We start from the raw sequence: 27,723 nt of genomic DNA, 5'->3' as shown, positions 1-27,723 counted from the left end.
ATTAAATCATAGACTAAATTTGAAACTATGTTTCCACCATACATTCTATACATCCATTTAACGTCCTGAACTCCACGCTTCCATTATTTACACGCCCTAAACTCTGTGCCTCTGTCATTCAGACGCCCTGAACTCTGTCGCAAAATAGTTTGGAATTTTGTAACATCTCAACATTAAAAATGATATACACTGGAAGGGTGAAACGTGGACATTTATGAGAGCTATTCCCTAATATTATTGTATGAAGTAAAACAGAAAGACTGTCATGACATTAACTAAATTGTATCCGTGACTAATGTGGATGTAAAACGGAATTTAATTACCCACACTTTATTACTCATGGTAATGTAAACATTCTTCTTTACTTACAATATTCTTCTACTACAAACGTTTTCTCTTCTATTTGGCCCTGAAAATAAATTTCTCTTTCAGAACGTTCAAATTAAAACAACAAAAAAACATTTTGAGTATTGTGGCAAATCAAGGTCACAAAAGATATAAAACTTTTAAAGAATTTTAGTCAATGAAAAAAAAAAATCCCAATACGCATCAACCTACACTTAATTAAACAAAACTAAACTGTCTACACCCACCTGTGAGTCATTTTTAATTTTCAAATCAAGGTTGGTGTTTTAATAAATTCAAGTTTTCGCTTACAATAAGTGTCACTTGAACATGTGAATGCTAACGTCACTCTTATCCGATTAATACGAGATAATGACAACTTTACCAAATAACTGACTTAATATGTGGCACAATAAATAAAAACGAATTGTCTCTTTTTACCTGGGCTACGACACGAATGATCCAGCGTCCATAAACTGGCTGTAAAGACAGTGGGTATTCCAAACTAACAGCACCTATCGTAGAAAAAGTCCGAATTATGTATGACTGAATTCCACAAACAGTGGGTATTCCAAACAAACAGCACCTATTGTATAAAAATTCTGAATAATGCCTGACTGTGATTTACACAAACGGTGGGTATTTCAAACTAACAGCACCTACTGTATAAAAAGCCTGAAAAATGCATGACTTGACTTATGCATAATACTGACAAATTACAAAAATATATCTATTTGTCGGCATAATCTATCAAATTACATAAATTCTATAGCATTAATAGAAGGTAGAGTTTGTTTAATGTTTCAAAATGTTAAAAACAATTCAAACACGTTTTATGGGAAATTTAACAATGAAGCTCTTGCTTATACATGAGAAAAGGTCCTAAATTCCGGAAATGTCTTAACATTAATTGTAAACGCACTAAACAAGTAATTGGTAAATCATTCAATATAGTTTTACCTAAATGGTGTAGAGAAAACAAGTTGAAGTTAAACGGAGTAAAGAAAACAACTTAAAAGTAATCCTAATTAGAAAGCGGGTAATCAGAGTTAAAGACATAACTCATAAACGCGTAAAACCCTTAACAAAACGCCTGGGATGGCCCGCTGGTTTGGGCGCTCGACTCGCAATCTGAGGGTCGTGAGTTCGAAATCCGTCACCGAACATGCTCGCCCTTTCAACTGTAGGGGCATTATAATGTAACAGTCAATCCCACTTGTCGTTGGTAAAAGAGTGGCCCAAGAGCTGGCGGTGGGTGTTGTTGACTAGCTGCTTTCTCTCTAGTCTATCACTTCAAAATTAAGGACGGCTATCGGAGTTAGCCCTAGAATAGCTTTGTGCGAAATACATAAACAAACAAACCTTAAAGAAATTCACTATTAACAACAACGAACATGTTGAGTAAGAAAGAAATTAGTTAATATTTATGTTACACAGTATATATACCATGAATGTTGCAAATAAAGCAACGTTTTCATTTGTAAAAAAAATATGTTACAACTGTATGCAATTAACTGGGTTTAATTTACAAACAGAAAAAATATTTGGGTAGCGAGATGTGCAAATATTTGAAAACCGATATAGAAAGTATCACGCAGTTCTATTATATATTATATACATTATGAAAAATCTTAGAACGAATACCTAAATTATTTTAGGTTCCTAACTACATAAAACACCATACAAATACAGGTTTATTGCTAGGGCTAAAAAGAAGGCTACAACTAGGGATATGTCAGTTGTAATAGGTAATGATTGGAAATACATTAAAGAACATTTTAACAAACAGTGTAATATTATCAAAGAGAAAACCTGTATTAATTCCACTGAATGTAAAGATAAAGTTAAAACTTTGAGGCGAAAACAACAGAAACCTTTGACATTAGTAATGTTTACTGACATTAGTAATGTTTACTGACATTAGTAATGTTTACTAGTCTTCCTATTGATAAAAATTAAAAGTCAAGATATTTTAATAATTATGTTAAATTACTGCTTTGCTTTAGTAAATATAAATGTCTCTAAGACAATGTCACACATAAATATTACCATTGTTTTACAATAAACGGACTCTTTCACAATATGTATTTTGCACTTGGCAACACATTTGTGCAATTTGGCTAACATCTCTTCCAACAATTACGGGAAATTTCAATGGGATTTAACCTCAGCCCACAAGTTGCGGGTTTATATTTATTTGACCTTGTATTATCATACATATCAAATCTTAGTAAGAAAGGCTATAATAAAGCTAAGCATATCAGTCGCGCTTGTTCATTCATATATTGATTACATTCTGATACCTAATTATCACGGTGTTTTCAAATACAAGTATTACAATGTATATTACAATGTTTATTAGTCAAGCTTATTAAATACAATGAAATTTGTTACACATTCCGCCCCCCAGTGGCACAACGGTATGTCTGCGGACTTACAACGCTAGAAACTGGGTTTCGATACCCGTGGTGGGCAGAGCACAGATAGCCCATTGAGTAGCTTTGTGCTTAATTCCAAACACACAATACACATTCCTAAACTTTTCGGCCAGAGCTCTTAAACTCACTCGCATTTTCACAAACGAGGTTTCTGCCATCGCATTTTAAACACAAAATGTATTCAATTAACCACCTTTACTTTAAATTCTTACTATATTTATAGTTAATATTAGCTATATATCATGTTCCATATATGGTGTAACATTACGTCATTAGTTAAGATACGTTAGCTTCTGCTAATTACTTTAATTGTCATATATACCATTGTTGTAACCTTCTTTCTAAGTTTTACTATTATTGTTATTGAACTGTCTAGGCTTATCGCGTTTATTTTTTGGTTGTTACAGAAGATTTAATTTTATTTATTACTTTCTATTGCCCGCTCCATGCATTTTGTCAAGTGGCAGAGGTTAATTATAGTTGGATTAGTTGCATAGTGTGTTTAATATCTTGTTTTTCTTTTTATTACATTCAATATTGTTATATTTTTAATTAAATTACCAATATTCTAGCTACTTCGGGGTATTCATTTATTATTTAATATGTTGTATCTTCATAACAATTAGTTTTTGATTGTACTACTGGTACTGTCTTGTAACTTAACTCTACAACAGTTTATCTCAGATGTCAGACTCCCTTAATATTACTTTCATTAACAGTATCAGTTAGAATGGCTAGTATATTTAGTTTTGTGATTTTAATTTTGTAGTACTTGTATTATAGATTGTTTTGGACTGTTAGCTTAGTATGTGGATTTAGAATTAACCTAAATTCTCTAAGTTGACCAAACATCATGAGATATTACTGGATTTATTGACGAAAATATCGCTAATAGTGAGATTATCCAACTGATGAAGCAATGCATTTTCCTCTTAATATAAGAAAGGTACATTTAATTAGTTATACTCAGTACCACGTTCATTTTTAGATTGGACGAAAGAAGATAGCTTGCTCTGCTCGGAAGTTAATGTTAACGGTACTTTATCACAATAACCTAAACCATTTAAACACTATTCTAATTCATGTGAAAACTTAAGCTGCCAACTTACCAAGGTTACTCTGGCGAGACAGCCATCGTTTCATTATGGTTCCTTCTGGGTCTAGCATATACACATCCACGGCATCAGAGAAAGCTTTCAAATCGGTTGTGATTGGAATTGTTCTGAATCGAACTGAAATAAGAAATAGCAGTCACGATTAAACGCTAGTTATGATATCCAATATTAACAATTATTAAAAGCAAAACTAGCATATAAGAAAGCGGCAGAAAGTAACAACGGAAGCAGACTTGAAAATAGTTGTCATTTCATAACTTTTAGCCTAAGAATTCCACTTGTACCTATACTAAACTATTCCATATTGACTATCACACAGATTGAAGGTCTGGCCTTAGCCATGTAACATAGACAAATACTTGATCATTCATAAATTATCTTTTTTTCACAAACAAATTATTATTTGAGCATGCAATTCAGACTATTTACAAGTAAATTTAGATAATAAGCTTTATTGGAGCCTAGAGGAAATTTAGAGAATAAGGCCTATTGGAGCCTAAACGAAATTTAGATAATAAGGCCTACTGAGCATAAAGGAAATTGATTTTAGCATAAAATATTATGAAAGTTGTTCTATGCTACCGTGCAAGGAATATAATAACAGCGGAAATTATTAAGTTGTAAATGACTGGAGTCCAAATACGACGTCATGGAATAAGATTCACCACGATTTTCCATAAGCTTACGTTATAAAACTTTTAATCGGTGACGTTTATTACCATTGTACAATCGGTGAAATTATACAGTGCTGCCACCTGTATATGTGTGATCAAATCTAACTGTAACTTTAAGGAATCCGAAGGTAAAAACACGAAGAAAGAAACAAATAACTATCTAGACAGACATAGAGGGCAACATTTTACATGAATTATTATGAGAGTAATGAACAGCTCTTCTTACCAGTCTGGCCCTGGCGGTAAATTGGACAATCTGTCTGGATGAAAATTGTCATGGTCCGCTGCGAAAATTCCAGGTAGGTCTCATTGAGAAATGCTGCTCCACCCAATACACCATTTACATTCCCTTCAACGCGGAGTTTGTAAACACCCACCACACTAGTTGGGGGTATCTGTAAAGAGAAGAAAAAATATTTATCATCAACTCATTTCTTCTCTAAAATATGTTATTGTACTATTAAATTATGTTTTGCTTCAGAAAGTGAAGCCCAGTGTGTATATGAGAAATATAACATTCTTTTAATTTCAAGAAAATACTATATATATATATGTGTGTGTGTGTGTGTGAAAGACAGATATAAGAAAATTAACTTATGTACCTTTAATAACAAAGTTTCTGGTATGTTTGTTCTGCACTCTTCTAGTGCTGAAGACAGTTCGACCCCATTCCTCTGCACGGACGCTCGGACGGTCACTGGTACTGAAGAACGGAAAACAGTGACGGATACCCTATACACCTGACCTGGCCTTACGACCTTTGAAGCGACAACGAAATAGGTCCTGAAACAAAAGTATCATCTTGTTTTTAAAGGAGTTGCAGGTGGAGTATGCTGGATATACATCTTGTATGGCTGCATCTATCTAATGTGTAAAAGTGAGTAACACTTCCGTCTGTGCGCTGAGGCCAGCATCAGGTTCAATGAAGACCGAACGACAGTTTCAGTAAAATATCGCTCACTCTTTCACATCAGACAGTTGCAGTCCATAAAAACTTCAAATATGTACTTCATCTATGTTATATTTAAGAACTAAATAATACAAAGGAATAATATCATCTTACAAGAACGATTTGTATACAGCGGAGTTTCGCCGCAGGTGCAAGACGTGTCTCTATGGGCAGCATATTCAGCAGCCATGTCACCTACATCGTTCATTCACGGGGAATTTCTGACTACTCAACAGTGCTATAACGCCATGGTAAACTTATGAATGGAGAAATATATTGTCACAACCCCTTTTCGAGTAAGGATATCAATTTAATCGTACAGCGAAAACGCAAAATGACGTAAACCCCGAGACACAAATGTCAAGGACAACTATCAAAAGCAAAGAAAACATTATCGACAAGAGGAGGTCAGGAAACTCATAGATATGGAAATAAAAACCATCTAAATATCATTCTATCACATACAGGTCTGCTGCTAATTATGCAGACTGATCGTTCAGGAACACCACTTTCAGTGATTGTTAACAAGTTGCACTCATTCCAATCAACTGTGAAAAGATATCTGTAAAGAAACATACACCACGAAGTACACAAGACAAACTCCAAAAAACTATAATACAAAAATTACCTTGCACTCGAGGGAAGAAAGATTTTTGTGCTGTATAGGACGAGGACCGAATTTATTTGAGCAACTTCGGCAAGAAACAGGTAGTTTACTATGCCGAATATCAAGTGAAATTTCTAATATGGTACATATAATATAAAGAAAATTTTTCTTTGGACAATGTTTGCCCCAGTTTTCTCCAATAACTACAAAGCTAAACTTGACAAAAACAAAAAACAAGCAACGTGACCTCTGGTTACTATCAGGAAAGTGTTATGCAAGATGAACTTCCTAATCAGTAGAGCCATTAATTAGCCAAGAAGGTGTAGCTAGAGTTGAGTCGCACGTCAAAGTTTGTCAGGACGTGTCGTCTAAGACTGACCTCGCCATCCCATATACTATTAATTTTTTTAAAAAAATACAGTGTCTGGCAATGGTGCGTAATCATGGATATTTGATTGAGGACAACCGACGATATATAATTAATTCCAAGGACAGCACGGGATTTGGAACATTTTTCTTCTTAAGTGCAATTTATATTTGTATTTAAATAATATATAAATTTTCTCTTACCTCCAAAATTACATCGGCAAAACCCGCTCAATAAATTGAGCATTTTATTATGTGATAATATTGATACTGACAAAAAAGAAAACAAAAATCCAACATAAGCTATTTCTTATAGAAATATACTGACATATATTTTAACTTGCTTGCGCAATTATGCATTCCATTTCTTAAGCTCTAAGGGTAACAAACATGCTAAAATACACTTCTACATAGATAAACAGTATTTGTTTGACGTAGCATAATATACGCAGTTTGTTGACAATCTTCTCCAACTTGAAACTAACCTTTCAAAAGAAAATCAAGCACCTTGAGCTTTTACATGACAGATACAGTTCGTTGACAATCTTCTCGAACTTGAAACTAACTTTTCAAAAGAAACTCAAGCAGCTCGAACTTTTATAAGGCAGGAAGTAGCACTGCCTATATAAGGCAAAAAATAACATATAACAATATACATAACTATTCAATCACAACTGAGTTTAATTTATCCTATTTTTCCTGTTGACATTCTACTACACTGTGTGCCTGTATTATGTAAGGATGATGCAAATGGCATCCCTACTATCTTGTTTGCATTGTTTTTGAAGGATTGATATTAGCCATCCCTACATTTACTTCCTATTTTGAATAGTTTTTTCATTACTTGTATGACAATCATCAATGATAGGTATTTGGGTTTTTAATAGTCGGGTGTTCGAGAACCAGTCAATTCTCTTTCGCCTCATTCGTGGTATTAAGTTTTAATTAGTGGTAAAAAAAAGAAATTATAATAATAATAAAAAATAAACAATGAATAAAATAAAAAGGTAAATAAATAATTTACAGCTACGATTAGGAGGATTAAATATATCGAATGTATTGGTAAAATTGCAATTTTTTTAACTTGAAAATTTTTTAGATTTAAATTAAAGATAAAGGAATTCAAAATTTGGACAAAAACTAAAAATACAATTGGCTAGTTAGCAAAAGGTAAAAACAGCAACATTCAAGGCCACGATTGAAGACTTGATTGACGACAATTTTCTGTAACTAACGAAAGGGCCTTTTATCAGGGTGACGTGGATCTTTAAACCCAATACCTTGTCTGGATCGACAAATCCAATAGCATAAAATCAGTTGTGAGTGGTTTTAGAAGCACCCGGAAAAAATCCCATTTTCACAAAACAGGCGCCAAATAATTTACATGTACTGTGCCAGAACTAAAAAGCAAAACATAACAGGTAATATATACAAGTGCATGTTGACGTGTATTATCTACCTTTGTTTGGAGTACAGCATGTATGGCAATACAGATTTGTGTAGCGCACTCGAAAACATGTGGAGGACAAAGGTTAGAGTGTTTCTGGTTTCAGTTTTGTGATAATACTTATTCTCCAGTGTTGTGATTCTCTTAATAATGACAAGTTACTTGTTTTGTGTATGTAACTAACTGGGGTAAAGCGTGGTACACTTAATAATGACAAGTTACTTGTTTTGTGTATGTAACTGGGGTAAAGCGTGGTACCATTAGGACTAGCCTGGGAACTTTATTCTGTTGCAACTGTTTATCCATTATTAATCAACTATTTCTAAAAATAAACAGATATTGTTTGTTGAAATTCTTCTCCGACTTAAAACAAATATTTCATAGGAAAATCACGCAGCTTGATATTTTATACACCAGGTACTGTTTGTTGTTATTCTTCAACAAATAGCTTGAAAGAAACATTTCAAGAGAAAATCAAGCAGCTTGAAATTTTAATATAACAGACAAAGTTTGTTGGCAGTCTTTTCCGATTTGAAAGCAAACCTTTAAAAAGAGATTCAAACAGCTTGAACTTTAAGTTTATCCTTGGAGGAGTGAGAACTAGTTTCCACTTTAGTAACTGTAAATCATAAAACAACCCCAACTGAATGTCTTCAACCCTTAGCGATTAGAGCTTTTAACATCAAGGGCAAATATATTTCTATATTAATGTCGAAAGCCAGTTTTCATACAAGATGATTTGTTAAAAGCTTCGCAAGCTGTTACATCGGGGGGGGGGGGGCGATGATTTGCAACAGTTGCAATTCTTTTCAAACGAGAAAATGATGTGATAATGTGTACCTTTATACTAATGTTCTGTTTTTCTATGAAACATAGTGAACAATTGGGAATGTTTAGCACTTTGTTCTCAAGCACACACGCACACTGTAACACAAATCAAGAGTTACCAGCGTATCATCCACTGAGAGATTCGAAATGTATTTTGAATTTTATATATTAAACATTTGTAACATAATGCAAAACGTTATAAGAACGAAACAACAGACGATGTACGCTACAGTGAACAGAAACATCCACGAGACAGAGTAATAATTCACACTTCTTATTATTAATCTTTTCGAGAGATCTAAAGTGCCGCGTATAGATTTACGACATAAGAGATATGTAAAAATGGTTCAATACTGGCTTTGACGAGCACAAACAAAATGTAGAGCAACCTAAACAGATTATTTTCACTTAACTATATGTTAAGAAGTAACGGCATATCTTCAAAGAACACGATATAAACACAAACTCTTAGTTTGTAGAAAAATATTTTCAACTTATTTAGGTTAGGTTAAATAATATAATAATAATAACATTATAATAATTCATTTATTCCGGCACGATTATCGTGCCAAAAAAAGACAGTCCCTACTAGATCACGTGATACTTAGTTATGCAAGCACAAAGCACACTATATGTTTAGGCTTAAGACAGTCATTCATCGTTCGTAACGTAAAAATACGCGATAGACGTAGAACACAGTCACCCGATCTCGACAAAAATTATAGAAATTCGTGGATCTAATACTCGGTAGGAGGGGTGTTGCGCTTTGTTACGGGTGAATGAATGTAAAAAGACAGAGTTACGAAGTGAGGGAAAATATAACATGTTTTAATTTGTCTGATGCTACAGAATCATCAATGATGTATATACACGTGACAGAAGCTATTGTGTTGTAAAGCAAGTTATGTTAAAATGAAGTAAATTGTGTTTGAATGAGAGTAAATTCAAAGTTGTCTTGGAAATGAAAATAACATAAGATGAATTGCACGTGATCATCAGGTAAGACAAAGCCCAGACTTTCACAACAAATCTTGTTTCACTCAAATTGAGAAACGAACTTTTCTCTTCACTACATTTACAATACACATTCTTTCTGTAGCTGACCAATAAAAAAAAGGCATTAGAAAGGCAGAAATCTCACTGCTCCATGTGACTCACAAGGTATCCTCCATGCAATAGGTTAGGTAGGACACAATGCAAATATCCAATCAAACAGTAGATAAGTTTCGATGGCATATCATCAGCAGGGGAGGGCAAGTTTAAGCAAACATTAAAAAAAAAGAAAGCAAACAATGTTCACGTTTTTTTAGTTATTTGTCTTAGATATTAAATGTCGTAATTTAAAATTATTGACTTAGGGAAATTGAAAACATATCCTTTAAATCAATTTAAATTTCGACACCCATCCATAATGATACTGGCGGAGCGGAGGCCACCTGTGTCCGGACCAAACGAAATAAATATTTGTAAGTCTTTACATATTTCTTATTTGGTTGCGCTGTTCCGTAATAACAAATTTAAAACCATTTTTCATAAGTGTTTTCTGTAAAATATGGTTCCCAGAGACCGTCCACTGCTTTGTCTCTGTGCTTCCTCAGCTTCTTGGGTCCTGACTGGTCAGGCTACTAAAAAGTAACATGTCAGCCCGAATTTAACACATAACCCCAACCGAATTTAGTATGCTTCCATTCAGAACTTAGAAAAATTCAAAAATGTTGTTATTATTAAATAAATACTATAAGAAAACAAGGTATGTGTACTATTTGCAGACTACGGTAATTCCAAGCATCCTCCATCACGTATAACTCGCACGAGTTTTAACTTTAATTTCTAGCCTCCAAACTTCACCTCTCTATCATTACACCAAATACGATGTAAATCAGATACACAAGACATGTGGTAGACGTTTTACCTAGAGATAGAGATGTGATATTCCTGTAAAAAACTATGATATATGTTAACAGTTTCTTAATTAGTTGAATATAGAGGCCTTCACTTGCAAAAAAAAAAAGCCCCCCAGTGGCACAGCGCTATGTCTGCGGACTTACAACGCTAGAATCCGGGTTTCGATACTCGTGGTAGGTAGAGCACAGATAGCCCATTGTGTAGCTTTGTGCTTAATTACAAACAAACAAAACAAACACTTGCAAAATATCTTATATAAACACGAGAAAATAAAAAATAGCTCCAAACTTGTATATATATATATATAATAAAGTGACATTTCCCATACGAATATTTCCAAATGAAAGGGAAGGGAAACTGGAAGCCTTGAGTTTTTTTTTGTTTGTTTGTTTTTGAAGAAATGTACAATAATATGATCTGGTATTAACTAAGTTGCCTTAGTACATTGTATTTGGGCGTATACACTTTTCGCAATCCTTTTTCTAGAACTTCAAGGCGACAGAGTGAAAAACTACAAGAGGACAAGATTCTGTTGACACACACTTTAGAAGAGAAATAAGGTTACAGTTTAGATATATATGAACAGGTCACATGAAAATATTGAGTTTGTCTTGTTTCCTTTTGTTCTTCTGGCAAATTTTATAAAACAATTAGTCTTTAATTCAACTAAATCCCTAACGAAGCAAGAACAGACTGTCATTTTGATGGAATGTAAATTAACTTCAGCATTTACTATATTCGAAAGTACGTTGAGGCTTTCAATCACATATCTGAACCACTGGGTGTGTCTCACCGTAATACTATATAAGGTACCAGCATGATGTCACTGTAAAGACCTGTTTATCACTATATCTGAACCACTGGATGTGTCTCACCATAATACCAGAAAAGATAGCAGTATGATGTCACTGTAAAGACCTGTTTATCACTATATCTCAACCACTGAATGTATCTCACGATAATACCAGAAAAAGTACCAGCGTGATGTCACTATAAAGACCTGTTTATCACTATATCTGAACCATTGGGTGTGTCTCACCATAATACCAGAAAAGATAGCAGCATGATGTCACTATAAAGACCTGTTTATCACAATATCTGAACCACTGGGTTTGTTTCACCATAATATCAGAAAAGGTACCAGCATGATGTCACTGTGAAGACCTTTTTATCACTATATCTGAATCATTGGGTGTGTCTCACCATAATACCAGAAAAGGTTCCTGCATGACGTCACTGTAAAGACCTGTTTATCACTATATTCAAATATGTATGTGTTTAGTTTTCACAGCAGATAGTCTTTTAAATACATTGAACTTCTTCACTTGCCTATGATTAACAATTAGATAATAATTTCAGGCGGTTATCAGTCTGCGGTATAATATAAAAGGAGTATGTTGATTATATCACAGTTTATTCGTGTTAAGAAATAAAAACCTTAAGCAAGTTTCGATATCTAAGTTAGAGTTTACTAATTTATCCAGATTTAGGAAGCTTCTCCATTCATAGGGCACCATTATGGAGAAAACTAAGAAAAATTTTATATTTTCGAACATATCGGCGAAACTGTGACTTCCGAAGTATACCCCTCAAAACAAAACAAAAATATTTTAAACCAAGAAGTTCAAAGGGGATTTAATAATGTTGTGATAAATATCTGATGATTAAACATATAAGCATATATATATGTGTGTGTGTGTTCACTCATTCCTCATGATATGTTTGTAAGCCTTTCAATCAGAATATTTTAACTAACAGCTATGTACACTGTCTTAAGGATTTGGAATGCAAAAAAAAGGAGCTGTCTCATATGATCGTTTCCATTTAATTGATCAACTGCTAATAAACCTTTACATAATTTTAAGTCGAAAACGAGAATGGACGATGGATTAAATATATTTTGAAGTTATAAGTAAACCATCACCTTGTGTTCCTTTTCTCAAAATCGTATAATAAGATTTTTTTAATGTATTGCCTTACATATTCAACATTGAAATTTATAGTTATTGGATTAGATATAGTTATTGGATTAGGATGACTGGAAAAATACATTTCAAATAAATTCACTTGATAACAGACTCCAACCTTCATTACTCTTCTATACCTGCTCGTCATAGCTCAGAGGTAAACTGGGGGACTTACAACGCTGAAATTCGTAGTTCGATTCCTGCAGCTTTGTGTTAAAAAAAAAGAAAACAAGCAAAGCTCTTTAGCTCAAAATCAAACTCCAAATTTTATACTATTAAATGAGACACCTAAAGATGAAGAAGGAGACAACAGTACTGAACAAGCAAACAAAAACTACTTACGGCTCATATACAAGTCGATCTTGGTCAACTTCGTTCTCTCTAAAATCATTCAAGGAAAAACTATTCTGTACGCCAGTAGATGTCACTATTATCAGCAATAGATAAACAGCCAGCATAGTGTCTCCTGCAAAACAGCATAATGGAAATGCATTAAAAACAACATTTTTTTGTACCCAATTTAATATATTTTCCCTAGACATAGGTTTTACATGCTTTTATTCTACAGTTCAATAACAAAAAATTAGAGACGGTTTTATATTACGACAAAAAATATGTCATGACCCTCGTTGACCTTTAACTGTAATAAAGAAATTACTAACCCAAAAATTCCTGGAGAAAGAAAAACTATATAAAACATCGTCGGTTTAGTAGCATAATCGATGCACCGGCAGTTTTCAAATAAACCCTGTAATTAAACTGGTGCCGAAGGTTCAATGAGGAGGGAGTTTTGGTGGGTTGGGTCGAACCCAACTTCCGGTAACCTGTTTAAGGATATACGATATGCACCATTTAAAAAAAAAAACGCCCTCTATAATTTTTGCTTTTTAATCTTTTGAAGTTATATACAGATAATACCAGTGTTTCGCTTATAAAGACCTAACCCAAATGAAACACGTTAATTTTAACTTTTCTTCGTGGTTTTTCTTTTTAACCCTAAAAGCAGCTACAATGTCGAAATGTTTGAGAAGTTTCTTTGAAAATAGTCACAACAACCCCTTTCAAAGCCATGCCCACTCATATATCACATGTATGATGTAGGGAGACAGTGAAATCAGTAACTCATTCTTATTCATATTTTTCTTGAAATAATTATTTGAGCTGTGTAAGAGCCTGTCGTTTATTGTTCGTATATTTGTGTAAGAAATTTGAATTTGTGGTTCTTGGTACTTTATATGCTGCAGTGCGTATCGAGTGTTGTATTGGTTGTAATTGTCTTTTGATTAGGGTTGGTGAAATGTTTATCCATCCTGGATTGACATATCCGATTATTGGTCGTATGTATTGTTTGTATATTTTAATAATGTTCTGTGATGAAGTTCCTGAATTGTTAACTGACAGGTTCTTGACATAATTTGCTCGTCTCCACATTTTGGTTCAAATCTGGTTAATAAGGGTTTACCTCTCGTCTCATTATCGGTATTTAGACCTTACAGACCTGGGAGAGCCAGGTTCCATAGGATCTCTTCCTCCTACCTGATGGATGGTTGCTGTTTCGGGTGAATATAAATTTAAATACTACATGAGGGTCAGAGTATCCCGCACTTACTCTGATCCCCCTTCAATGCAATGTCCATGTTGATACTTACATTGATATTCTATGATACATACATTATCTCTTTACATTTCTACATGTAATTATCATGTGATATTGGTTTTATTGCTCATCCAGATCATTTACGTATAATACCCTTACAATGCTATCGTATAAACATAAAATTAATGTTGGTGTCTTAGTCTAGCGTTAAATTCTTATTTCCATTAGAAATGTTAAGAGGTGAGAGGGAACTTAGGGCTGTCTTCATAATTTATGCAGTAGCGATCTAATTCACACAGTAGATCATTTTTGTGCAAGTGTTGCGCGAAATAATTTAGCGAATTTTGTAGGAGTCTATCGCAGAGTGTTTGGATATTTGCATATTTGTGCAGAAATTTTGATGAAGTGTATCTGGGTGTTTTGTATGCTGTAGTTAGTAACGAGTTTTGTATATTTTGTAATTTATTCATGTGTTTCGGTGCTTTACTAATCCATGCCGGGCATGCATATTCTACAATTGGGTGTATGTATGTTTTCTATATTCTGATAATATTCTCGGCTGAAGTTCCGTTGTTTTTGCCCGTTAGACTCCTGACATAATTCGTACGTTGACAAACTTTTGTTATGATATTATTTATATGTTTCATCTACTTTAATTTGGAGTAATCTGTTAATCCGAGAAATTTGGCTGATGTTGTTTATCCTTGTATAAACGTTCAAAATAATTTCGATTACTAAAACTTAAACATTGCATATCGTTGATCTTCCCAGTTATTACGTAAATAAATCCCTACGATGTTCGGTTAACGAATATATAGATATTTGTTTACTAACATAAGATTTATAATTTTTGAAACGAAAAAAAAAAAGCGCTTCCAGTTGTTTAAATTAAATGTATAAGCGAATAAATTTCACGTCGATTATCCCATGACATATTAGAGGATTAGTACAACTACAGTTTGTTGATAAATTAGTTGTATTCAGTTGTTTGTACACAAATGTCTGTGCTTAGAAGTGAAGACATTTTCTTGGAGATTAAGTATTGTTTCTAAACTTTTAATTAATATATATGAATTCATGGATGACATACTGCGTTGTTATCTCATCAACGTTAAGCTTGAATGAACATCACGTTGAATACAAACGTTTCCAAGACACCAGATTTACATGGATAATGCTTTTACTCAGATAATACTACGCATGGGCTGATTGACAACGTGTTTCCATTTAAAGCACTGGCGTAAATATGAGAATATTTATCAAAGTACGGAGCAGTTTTCTTTAACATTAAATAATCGCTGTAACAACAATATACTTCTAGACAGAATAGTTGATGGAAAGATTATTTCTGACAGTATGTGCCATGTGTGTAAAGTGTTTATAAAGTATGCACAACAGTTTTATCCAATGAAATATCTAGATGAAACAGGTAAAATTCAAGGATGCTTACTCACTTAGAGGAAACGAATCATAATACATAAACAGTTCTATACCTTCAGTATTCGTTGTATATTACTTTTTCAAACAATTTGGCCAAAAACAAAGAGCGTCTCTAATACAGGACAGACAGATAAAACTTTAGAATGTAAAATATATCTTTACAGGAGAAGTATTTGGAAACATAGAACCCCCAAAAAAAGTGGTGGGGACGTGGTCTATAAGATTAAACATATATATATATATTCGGAAGTTTCACGCTTGAAATTATATTGATGTTAAAGTTAAAACAGATACGCGTGCTCAAACTCACAACATCCAGACTTAAACTATCATTCGTTCTCTCTTCAGTCACTTGTGCAAAAGTAGCCATTTTTAATGAAAAAGTAAAACAAATAAATTAAAACAGGTAATTGAAAACACAGTATTAGGGTGATAAGTAAAACTGATTTCCTGAAATTAACATTCCAACTCCCCTATTCGTTACATACTGTTGCGCATCTGCTTGTTTGTTAATTTCCGGTATAATATCTTTCCGAGGAACTTCAGCGATACAAGTTCCTTTTTGATTAAAACTAGTTTATTCTTTCTCGATAAAAACTTTTTGTAATGCACAGAATTTCCACAGTCACATTAAACTTAACAACCTTTATAACACACGCTATAAATCACAGTGATTCACACACTTTATTGACGGTGCCTACTGTTTCCCGATAATTCTAGAAACTCCAGCGCGCATGCTCCCAGCGTCACGCGACTTCCGCTGTCATAACAATACTTTTATTAATAACACAGTAAAAAGACAATGACCATGTTTATTCTTACTAATAAAAATGAAGTGGAGAAAAATGAGAATTTACCTTTCTAATTTCAACGAAGTGACATATCGTCCCAGACTACTCATTTACATAAACTACCCTAAAATACCTCCCATTCTATCGCATACACGTGTACTAGTCACTCAAGGTTGCAAGTGGTGTGAACCAAAACAGGCTTGTAATAATTTAAATAACCTGCTATTGTAAAAGTTATTTATGGTAATAAATGTCTGATAACTCCGTATAAACATCCTCTAACATAACTGCTTTGAAATCTATATAACATTTTTATTTAATACAATAAAAAATTATGCTAAACCGTGTTCTTAAAAACGATTATATTTAGCTTTAAGTTGTTACAAATTCTGAAATATCTAAGTTACTAAGTAATTGTAAAATTATAATATTCTTATATAAAGATAGAAAAAAAGTAACTAGAAGATGAAGGAAACCCTAAAATATGAAATGAAAATTGTCGACATTTATTTTTAAAAAATCCTTGTAATAACAAAACGACAACTTACATTTGTCTAAATTTAGACAGTTTTAGTATCACGTATTATAGTTTTCCTTTTCTTATTCATCAGAATTAAATTATATAGTTATAGAACGTCCATAACAGACTTGCCTAAAAAACCTGATACAAATTAATAGCATAAGGTAAATAGATTTGTATCCATAAGGATATAAAAAATCCATCTATGTCTGCGGACTTACGGCGCTAGAAACCACGTTTCGATACCCGTGGTGAGCAGAGCACAGATAGCCCATTGTGTAGCTTTGTGCTTAACTTCAAACAAACAAATAAAGCGTCTGTAAAAAAAAACAAAAAAAAACATTAAAGTATATTAATATTAAAAGTTTTAGAAGCTGTAAAATATGATAATAAATTTGTTAACCAACCAAGAACTTTGGATGAGAAGTGTTAACTAAAATGTCTGTATTTGTAAGGTTAGTTTTTGGATCGTATACAATAATTTATCAACTATTCAATATCCATAAATGAATAAAGTTTATTACTACCAACTTTTATTTTAATAGCTTTCGCGCATTTTCAGAACAACCAATATTAATTGTAACTGAATGATTACGTAATTAACCATTAGCATATACGTATGGCAATTCTAAAGATATAGTAGGTTTATAAGCACGTTTGAAATTCGCTATAAAACAAAAAAATATTGTACAAGTTGTATCCCTTTCTCTCTGTGTGTATAAGTGTGTACTCTCTCTCCCTGGTGAATAATATTTTACCTGTACATGTATGTATTTCTTAGATATACACTACTGTTTAATTTAAATGTAATACGAAAGTTATGGTTTAGGTAGTTATATAGCTTGAATATTAAATTTAGTATTTTTGGAAGCGATAATTTATCGCAGGTTTGTTTAAGTAACTGTTTACAAACCAGTTGTTGTGTAGTTCAATTGTTGTGAATTGACGTCGTATTACCAGAACCTTCTAAATTTTTATGGTTGCTTTAAGTGAGTATTGTCACATCATAACGTCTTGCAATTTGTAAAACGTGCTAGGCCTCAGTCGGGCAATATATATGTATATAGGTGACCAGGGTAGTGCAAGTAAGTAAGTGAGTGAAAGTGAAAGTAAAAGTGAAATCATTCTGCGTGATTGTCAGTTTAGCCATAACGGGCGATTTCTAAAGTAAATTTCACAACTTTTATTGTAATAACAGAGATAGAGGAGAATAACTTGTCCTGTCGAAGGGTGTTCTAAAGTGATTGAATCCGCCTGTGTGGACTTTAACGAAAAAAAAGAGACAATTATTTAAAGCTCTGGATACAACTGTGATAACCAATAGTGTAACGAATTTTTGTACATACGTTTGACTTATTTTGAATATATTATTTCAAAACAAGTGTATTGTGTGCTGTCTGTTTATTGTTGAAATTTATCACCAACAGGTCACAGCCTCCTACTGTAAAGAATCTAGCGCTATGAAACCTGACAATATACATATGTATATACCCTACTTAAATAGTTCCTTTAATGTCGTTTACAATAATACAAAAACAAGAAATGATATTGAGTGTATAAACGTGAAGGTAATAAAAGGGGACATTGAGTGTATAAACGTGTAGGTAATAAGAGGTATATTAAGTGTATAAATATGTGAGTAACAAGGGGGATATTGAGTGAATAAATGTGTAGATAATAAGGGGGATATTGAGTGTATAAATGTGTAGATAATAAGGGGGATATTAAGTGTATAAACACGTAGGTAATAAGGGGGAATATCTAATATCCATATATTGACCTATTAAAGTGCGTCAGGTTTCGTTTATAAAGTGTTTTAGAATTTTGTTTATACTGTAGAAGTTTGATAGTATATTTTCTCTACATCATTTTCTAACTTAAGTTCATTTCTATTATCCCTAACGTTAAACATTTGGCACTGGTACTGTAAAAGTACTAACTAAGCTATGATTATTCTACTGTTCTATATTTCTGCCTTTAAGTACAAACCAATGTTAATATTAGGCTACGAGTGTTTGCAGTGAAATATCAAAATTTGTAAAACTTTCATAGATAATAGAAATGCATCCTGTTATACTATCATACTAACAGTAATATTGTATTAATCATAAATAATCAATTTCATAATTAAAACACTACAAGTAAACACCAAAATGGAAATTTGCTTATAATATGTTAATTACATTTATTATTGACTTGGAAACCTGTACACGTTATACCTATTTTCTTGATACATCTTATTAAAAACTATAGTAGTTTCAGTGTTAGTATTCTAACCTTAGGGGGCCCGGCATGGCCAGGTGGTTAGGGCGCTCGACTCGCAATCTGAGAGTCGCGGGTTCGAATCCCCGTCACACCAAACATGCTCGCCCTTTCAGCCGTGGGGGCGTTATAATGAGACGGTCAATCCCACTATTCGTTGGTTAAAGAGTAGCCCAAGAGTTGGCGGTGGGTGGTGATGACTAGCTCTAGTCTTCCACTGCTAAATTAGGGACGGCTAGCGCAGATAGCCGTCGTGTAGTTTTGCGCAAAATTCAAAACAAACAAACAAACTAGCTTTAGGTTTTTCCGGATGTCACCTCCTCCCAATGTAGTGATTCTAACCACATGTCACTTCCTAAAATCTAGTCACATTTACAACGACAAAGAAGCATTAAATAACATTTGTCCAGATTTTAAAATAATACATTTTTTTAAATGCAACCACATAAATATAATCTATTTCAATTTCTTCGCTCATCTTATCTCAACTTTACTGTTAAAATACAACATATTGTGGTAATAGAACCACTGTAAAATATTATCGTCATTTTACTTTACTAACATTAGTTAACTGTCAAATATCAGTGTTGTGTTATTTTTCTTATTATTTTCCAGTGACTGTGTTTGTTTGTTGTTAAGCACAAAGTTACCGAATGCGCTATCAGTGCTATGACCACTACGAGTATCGAAACCCAGTTTATAGCGTTGTAAGCCTTCAGAATTACTGTTGAATCACTTGGGGGGCTTTTACGGTAAGTTCAGTTTATTGGTAGTGATTCAACTGTTATAATACTGTAAAATATACAGGGTTCTGAGAAGATTGGACTCAAAGTATTGTACTTTTTTTTCATATGATGGTTTCTTTGTATTAATATCACTTCATTCTTTTCGTAGCGATAATCAAACAAATACGTATGGCCTATCTTCCGATTCCTTGATTTCACATGTAATCCTCTCGATTTCCATGTTTTTCGTGTGATGTTGATTCGTTTCGTTTTTTGTTTTGTTTTTTTCTGTGTGCTGAAGCGGTTCAGATTTATATTTTTAACCTTCTTTTCGTTTCGTTTTACGTATCAGGCCCATACGCAGAATGTTTGAAAGGGGAGTTCTAATTTGTGAGATCAAAAGCCAACACCTATTGTGCAAGGCACCATCAGCATGCAAAGCATGGTAATGCTACGGGGATTTGCGGACATTCCCCTCCCAGAAAATTTGTAAATAATAGGTGGTATGGGATTAAATAAGGAAGTAATTGTGCATGAAACATAGCTTAAACAACTGCATAGCTGTTCGCATAAAATCTACAAACATCCAATGAAAAGTCAACAAATCATCATGTTGTAACACTGCATGAGAAGCTAGACTTAAATAAACATAAATACGTATGTTTTATTATAGTAAAGTACTGTACTACCTAAATGAAGGGTAATTATTAATTGTTAAATTATTTTATTAATTTAAACATCTCAGTACAACAAAAGTATATTAGCTATTTCAATCATTGGCTATCATACACGTACATGTATGCACTACTGAAGTAACATGTTAGCATGCTCCATTCTTCTGGGGTACTTTTCCATAAGTAACTTGCATAAAGTTTCAATGCTGATAGCAGTGTCATAATGATTATGTATTAAAGCTAGAGCACTCAGTCTTTCTTCGGTCTGTGTACACCTCAGGTAATTATTGAACCGGCAGAGAGCAGATGCCGAACGTTCACATGAACATGAACTTAGTGGCAATATTTTTTACATCACAAAAGTAGAGGTTTTACTAAAATGTGCTACAGTTGTGGACAACTTCTGTAATTGTGATTGTGTCTATCCTTCTTCTTTTCTCATCATTGTTTCAAGCTTCTTTTGCATTCAAAAAAGTATGCGATTTTGTAGAAGGAGAGGTACTTTTTTACCTCCGTAACTGTTTAAAAAAAACACGAGCTTCCAGAGGCTTCGTTTCCTGGACTCTTCTGTGTCCTTTATCGAGCCTCACATTCGGGCTAAAATGTCTGCACCCCCCTCCCCCATTGGTAAGTTCTCAAGACCCGAGGCTGAAATCTTTGTGTTTCAGTGTGTCTGCAAACAGTTTACTAAGAGATACTTTTATTTAGCCTCTGCATAGTAAAATTGATGCCACCAATATTTTATTTTACAAATGAATCTACCTTATACACTATAAAGGTCCTTACGACCGTGAGTGGCCAAGTGGTGAGCGTGCCAAACTGTGTAGCCGTTGACGAAAACCAAAATTTTGTGGCCATAAATATGTTATTATTAATGGTCAAATCCCGCTATTCGATTACAGTAGCCCAAGAGTTGGCGGTGATTGCTGTTGACTAGCTACCTACTCTCTTCTGTTCGAAATTGGGGGCGGTTAGAGCAGAAAACTCTTGTGTGACTTCGCGCGAATAATCCGTAAGAAACAAACCTCTAACAACGGTTGAAAGTAGTCAAAGTTATGGAAGAAAAGAACAGTTATGGAACTTTTCTTCTTTGAAATAGAGCACGAAGAAAGGAACGGTTATGGAAAGACTGTTTTCTTTGTATCATGTAGCAAACAAATGGCCATTCTATCAAGCACAACTTCAACAATACTGATAAAAATCTTATTTCAATGTCGTATGAAATACAGATACACATGTATATTAACTCTGAGAAGTATATACAGCCGTCTAAGAGCAATAACTTTGACATTAATCTTATTTGAATGGTATTTAATTAGATATATGTTTTTTAGTGAGGATCAGGGGCATTTTATTTTCTAAGATATAAAATTATCTCGACCAAAACTATTGTTGGCAATAATATTATTATTCAGTGTGAGAAGGTGGCGCCATTTTGAAAGGAACACGTAAGGTCCAAGGTCACCTGTAAATCTTTCCGGTTATAAACTGTAGAAAAAAAAAAGAGGCAAGAAATGACAAGCAGTGACTACTGTAATCAGCAAAATAAAATATCATAATAAATGTGTTCAAAAATGTCAATCTAATCGATACTGACTAGACATATAAAATAGTTGTTGTATTTTAAAGCCAAAACTACATACTATTTAGAAAGTTTATCTGAAGTTTCATGCAAGTTGATGTCGCCGATGTGAGAGGGAAAAACTCGAGGGATATTAATGATATCCCTCCAGTCCGGATAGAGTTAAAAGAATTATCATTCCCAATCGTTCCGGAAATGAAGTCTGATTTCCGCGAGACTTTGAAATTACTATTTAACTCAATCATATTGGGAATACTGCTCAATGCCCTTAGCGCTGAAGCATCTACAGTCAAAGTACTGATAGACTTCGATGCTTGTAAACAATAAACAAGGTTACAACAGAAAAACATAGAATACTATATTAAATGGTAAAGAACAAAGATGTTTTCCGTTTTCTCTGTTGCAGATAAACATATTTTGGTTGTACTGAAATTATATTCTTAATTTTGCTCGTTGGACGACTTCTCGTCCTAGAGACTGGTCGCTACCTAAAATCATAGTATATAAACTATACGCCTACAAGGTTAATACTTTGTTAAAAAAACAAAAAACGACAATTTATAAATCTCTTTAAGAAGTTGTGCAATCGGCCGCTAGGCACTTGGTGACGTTTTATAGTTGTCGAGTTTCGAATACACGATGTTGTAACTATAACCAATAGCGTAAAAAGCTATATAAACTGTATTTTATATCGATATCTTTGCAAGAACGAGATATAATGTTAGGAGACACAGTCATTTAATTTTAGCAAGAGGTTGTTCAGGTAAAAAAGACTTAATCACGTGGCACCGTCTCGTGCACATATCTAAGTTAATAATGTAGCCTGTTTTGTTGCTTAATTAAATATTGGTGACGTTTGGAACCTCTACATAATTCTTTATTCAGTAGTGTCACGTTTCTAATCTTCGGGGTGCACGAGAAGCGATATGTTTCACGGTCCTTGGTTTCGTTCATCGTTCAGAAACTTTCATAGGAAGAGGCTTAAGAAACTCAGAGTACGTAAAGATAGTAGTAGAAGGGAGAAGCTTCCAGCCTAAGAAACTCAGAGTACGTAAAAAAGTAGTAATAGAGAGAGGTTTTCGGCTTAAGAAATTCGGTGTAGGTAAAGACAGTACTATTATAGAGAGACTTTAGGCTTAAAAACTAAAAAGTATGTAACGATTGTTTGTTTGTTTGAAGTTAAGCACAAACCTACACAATGAGCTCTCCGTGCTCTGCTCACTACGGGTATCGAAACCCGGTTTCTAGCGTTGTAATCCCGCAGACGTACTGCTGTGCCACAAGGGGGCAAGTATTTAATGAAATAGGCACATTATGTACACAATACAGTAAGATCCCGCTTAGCAACTCCCCACTTTAAGCTGATTCGCTATACAGCTCTCTTGTCTCCTTGAGAGATTATATGTTTCACCGTGCCCCCCCCCCCCACCCCAGTGGCACAGCGATATGTCTGCGGACTTACAACGCTAGAAACCGGGTTTCGATATCCGTGGTGGGCAGAGCACAGATAGCCCATTGTGTAGCTTTGTGCCTTGCTTCAAACAACCAAAGGAACAAAATGTCACCCATCTACACAATATCATTCCTATGGGGTCCCCCGATGAGTCAGCGGTAAGTCTACGGACTTGCAACGCTAAAATCAGGACCCAGCAGATAACCCGATGTGGCCTTGCTATCAGAAAAACACACATACACACGTTCCCATGGGAAAACAACATTTTCTTAGGAAGCGATCTACAAATCTTTGTACAGAAAACACCGCAATATAATATGACTACGTGTATTGACAAATCCTGAAAGAGAAGATGTGACAGGTGGGCGTGGCAGGAGGGGTCTGATTTTCTATGTGATGGCTCTGTAACCAAACAAGATTGAAGGCTAATAAAAATTAGCTTTTTACCAGCGATGACGATATTATAGTAAGTAATTTACGTTAAATTTATCAGTACCTAAATAAAGCACTTACACATCATTCACAGGTAAGAAACAACGCCGTTCAGTTACATATCTCCATATAGGTAATGTTAAAATGACCCTTTTTAGAGCTGATTCGTTTAGAGCTCTGTTCTCAGGAACCCTTCCTAAGCGCTAAACGGGTATTACTGTATTTTAGAGGTTTTTTTTTATCACTTCTTAAGACCAGAGCCTCTCAAACTGCGGTCCGCGAGCTCCTTTTAGGTGGTTCCAGGAAAGGTTTTATAATTACAGAAAGAATTTGTATATCCCAGAGAAAACCCGACACTTGAGGCCTTAAAAATGCAGGAAAATTAAATTAAGACGAAAAGATTAAATCTCTACGTTATATGGCTTTTGGGTTAAAATGGGAAAATGTATTCTTTACTTGGGAGTTTTAACTCTTTGTAAAATAATGATTTGCCTGCTGGCTTCTTTACGAAAGAGTAAGAGGGCTTTCTTTGCAACGGAACATTAAGGTCAGTGTTAAAAAAAATCCACTTTAAGAGTTTGGACTGAGAAAATTGAAGAGTACTCAGAACTTGCAGACAAAGCATTTCGTTTTCTGGTGCCATTTGTGAGACGAGATTTCCATCATTTGTGGCCCTGAAGTCCAAATACGGAAGAAAGATTAATCCTAAGTCCTCATGAGTGAAAGAAAAGACGTGTGTGATATAACATGTCAACCACACTACATCTGCCATATCCAGTGCCGACAAGGACTTTTCGTCGTAATACCAAAGCCATTTATAAGCTTATTCTGTTTTATTAAATTATAATGTGGTTCGCCGTGTCTTCCATCCCATATTCAGGTGGTTCACAGACAAAAAAGGTTCAGGAGTCACTGTCCTAGACTACTGATGTGATTTTGATATTTTTTCAATCATCCTTCTGCCTCACTTATGATAAAATAACGATTACTAAAATTGAAAACTTAATATTTAAAAGATAAACTTTCAAGAGCTTTGCCAGAGTTGGAAGTTTCTTCTGATGTGATATACTTAACATTAACCATTAAAACTTAAGTTTTTTCACATTTTATAAACTGTGTGATTTAGCATTCATATTCTCTAGCCTGTGTCGTGAGTGTTATGAGAATTTTGAATAACATCCCTTCAAGTAAGCTCAAGACATTTGTAATATTACTAAAATACGCTTAATTCTAGTTGATAATAACAGACATAAACCTATATACATTTATGTCTAAGTTGGCTACTAAACGTTTGACTAAAAGTAAAACAACAATACATAGAGTATTAATGACGTTTAATTATGATTAAAATAAAAAAGTTTTCAGACATCATAAAACGTCTGTTAGGTTATCTATTTAAAAAAATGTATGATACGTACACTGATTCTTAAAAGTTTTGTGATAAGTTCTCTGATTTTTATAAGCTGTATAAGTACACTGATTCTTATAAGTTTTGTGATAAGTACACTGATTTTTCTAGGCTGTATAAGTACACTGATTCTTATAAGTTTTGTGATAAGTACACTGATTCTTATGGGTTGTATAAATGCACTAATTCTTACAAGTTGAATGCTTATTTCATGAATTCTTACAAGTTGAATGCTTATTTCATGAATTCTTATAAGTTGTATGATAAGTAAACTGATTCTTATGATAAGTACACTGATTCATATAAGTCATGTCATAAGTACACTGATTTTTATGTCATGTGATAAGAGTTTTGGCTCTTTCGCCGAAGAGTTAATTTATTTTAAACGAGTAGGTGAAAAAGTTTTCAGATGTTTAACAACTTTCAGTATTATATCGAAATAATAACTTTACATCCAACAACCACATTGGTTCTAAACCATAATAAATACATAAAACATCTGTGATCAACATCTGCTAAAAAAATTCAAACTTCATATTTCTTTAAAGATAACAATAATCTACAACCAAATATAAGTTTGGCCATCATGATCCTCCAAACACACCATTTTTCTTAGTATAAGAGCAAGCTTCCAGAAATATATGGAAACTAATACTTGAATTTATTATTTTGGAGTACCTTTAACCTATGATAACTCACTGCTGGAAGTTGAACGCTTTCTTAATGGAAGCTTAATACTTGAATTTATTATTTTGGAGTACCTTTAACCTATGATAACTCACTACTGGAAGATGAACCCTTTCTTAATGGAAGCTTAATACTTGAATTTATTATTTTGGAGTACCTTTAACCTATGATAACTCACTGCTGGAAGTTGAACGCTTTCTTAATGGAAGATTAGTACTTGAATTTATTATTTTGGAGTACCTTTAATCCATGATAACTCACTGCTGGAAGTTAAACGCTTTCTTAATGGAAGATTAATACTTGAATTTATTATTTTGGAGTACCTTTAACCTATGATAACTCACTGCTGGAAGTTGAACGCTTTCTTAATGTTCTCATTGTGGTTATTATCCTACACCAAGTATAAATTAACAAGTAGTTTTAACGTTCGCCAAGAATATTAAAGCTTAGGGACTTCAGTTTCCATTTGAAATTTAAAGAACATATTAAAACATTTACCACCGTCCAGAAATACTCTAACATGGAACATTCAGCTCTGATTATATTTTTAATAAACATTTTTGCCTTACGTTAAGAATTACTGTCCAACAGAGCTTTCAGATTCCAAGCTTAAAATCTAAAGAGCAATTTGATTTCTTCATTGTCCTATAGAAATACTGTAGTGTAAACTTAACAAATAGATCTATCGTAATCCACACATTTACTGAAAATATGATTGTGTATTTTGTTTGTCTTGGAGAAAAAAATTTGGTGAACAACTTCGTCAACAACGAGGCACTAATGTGAGCCACCGCCCTCACTGCATCTGCTATAAAACGTGCTGCCCACAAACCTGCCTGTCACCTGTCTTCACAGGGTCCCAGCAAGGAAACAAAACCCTTTGAACTTGCTTGAAGCGGAAAAAGTGTATAAAAATATTATAGTAAATTAACTTAAATTATAATACCTTATTCCAAATTCTTCGTAAGTTTCTCTTTGTTTCTATGAGCACTGTCCTGTTTACCTGTCTTGCTGCCGCCTTACTCACACAGGTGAAGCCATTCGATTCGTTACGTTTCCTGTGACGTGTATTAGACTGGTGATGCCGAGTTAACAATAATACTCCCTCGGGCTGTAACGTTTTCTACCACACTGACACCTAGTGAAGTTACTAAAGTCAAACTGTTGATATTATTAGAACATACTAAAACACACTAGATTGTTTAGTATATTGAGTATGTTATAACGTCCATGATAAAATCAGATTTGGCTTGTGAGTATCTTACAGATACTATACAGGAGTATAGGTCTAAAGTATGTCGCTTACTTGAACGCTTGTGGCGCCCGCTTCTCAACCAATCTTGTAACAGCGCACATCACAAGTGGCTCCATCATTATTTTTGCGGTGACTATGTAAAACATTCGACTTGTCAACATATCCGTTTCTCAAGATTTCCTTATATGTAACAAAATATCGGATTTTTCAAACTATCCAATCGATAAGAAGCACTGAGTGAAATATTTCCGGAAAT

At 33.8% G+C, this 27,723-nt stretch overlaps 1 protein-coding gene across 2 annotated transcripts in view; it reads right to left on the bottom strand.

The window, feature by feature from the left end:
- Positions 1–27,479, bottom strand: part of LOC106461604 (CD109 antigen-like) — a 69,526-nt gene extending 42,047 nt beyond the window's left edge. The window contains exons 1-7 of one of the 2 annotated variants that reach the window (XM_022388608.1): positions 27,159–27,479; positions 12,984–13,107; positions 5,175–5,355; positions 4,799–4,967; positions 3,893–4,015; positions 787–860; positions 370–409 (exon numbers count right to left, since the gene is read on the bottom strand). In XM_022388608.1, the coding sequence (XP_022244316.1) occupies positions 370–409; positions 787–860; positions 3,893–4,015; positions 4,799–4,967; positions 5,175–5,355; positions 12,984–13,099 (703 nt within the window). In that variant the 5' untranslated portion in view covers positions 13,100–13,107; positions 27,159–27,479. The remainder of the gene's footprint in view (positions 1–369; positions 410–786; positions 861–3,892; positions 4,016–4,798; positions 4,968–5,174; positions 5,356–12,983; positions 13,108–27,158) is intronic. The other variant, XM_013921445.2, reaches the window with a different exon arrangement.
- Between the last annotated feature and the right edge of the window lie 244 nt (positions 27,480–27,723).

Source organism: Limulus polyphemus, unplaced genomic scaffold (assembly GCF_000517525.1).
Source record: "Limulus polyphemus unplaced genomic scaffold, Limulus_polyphemus-2.1.2 Scaffold996, whole genome shotgun sequence".
NCBI lineage: Eukaryota > Metazoa > Arthropoda > Merostomata > Xiphosura > Limulidae > Limulus > Limulus polyphemus.
The sequence above is the reverse complement of the archived record's forward strand: the minus strand, read 5'-3'. Positions and strand labels throughout refer to the sequence as shown.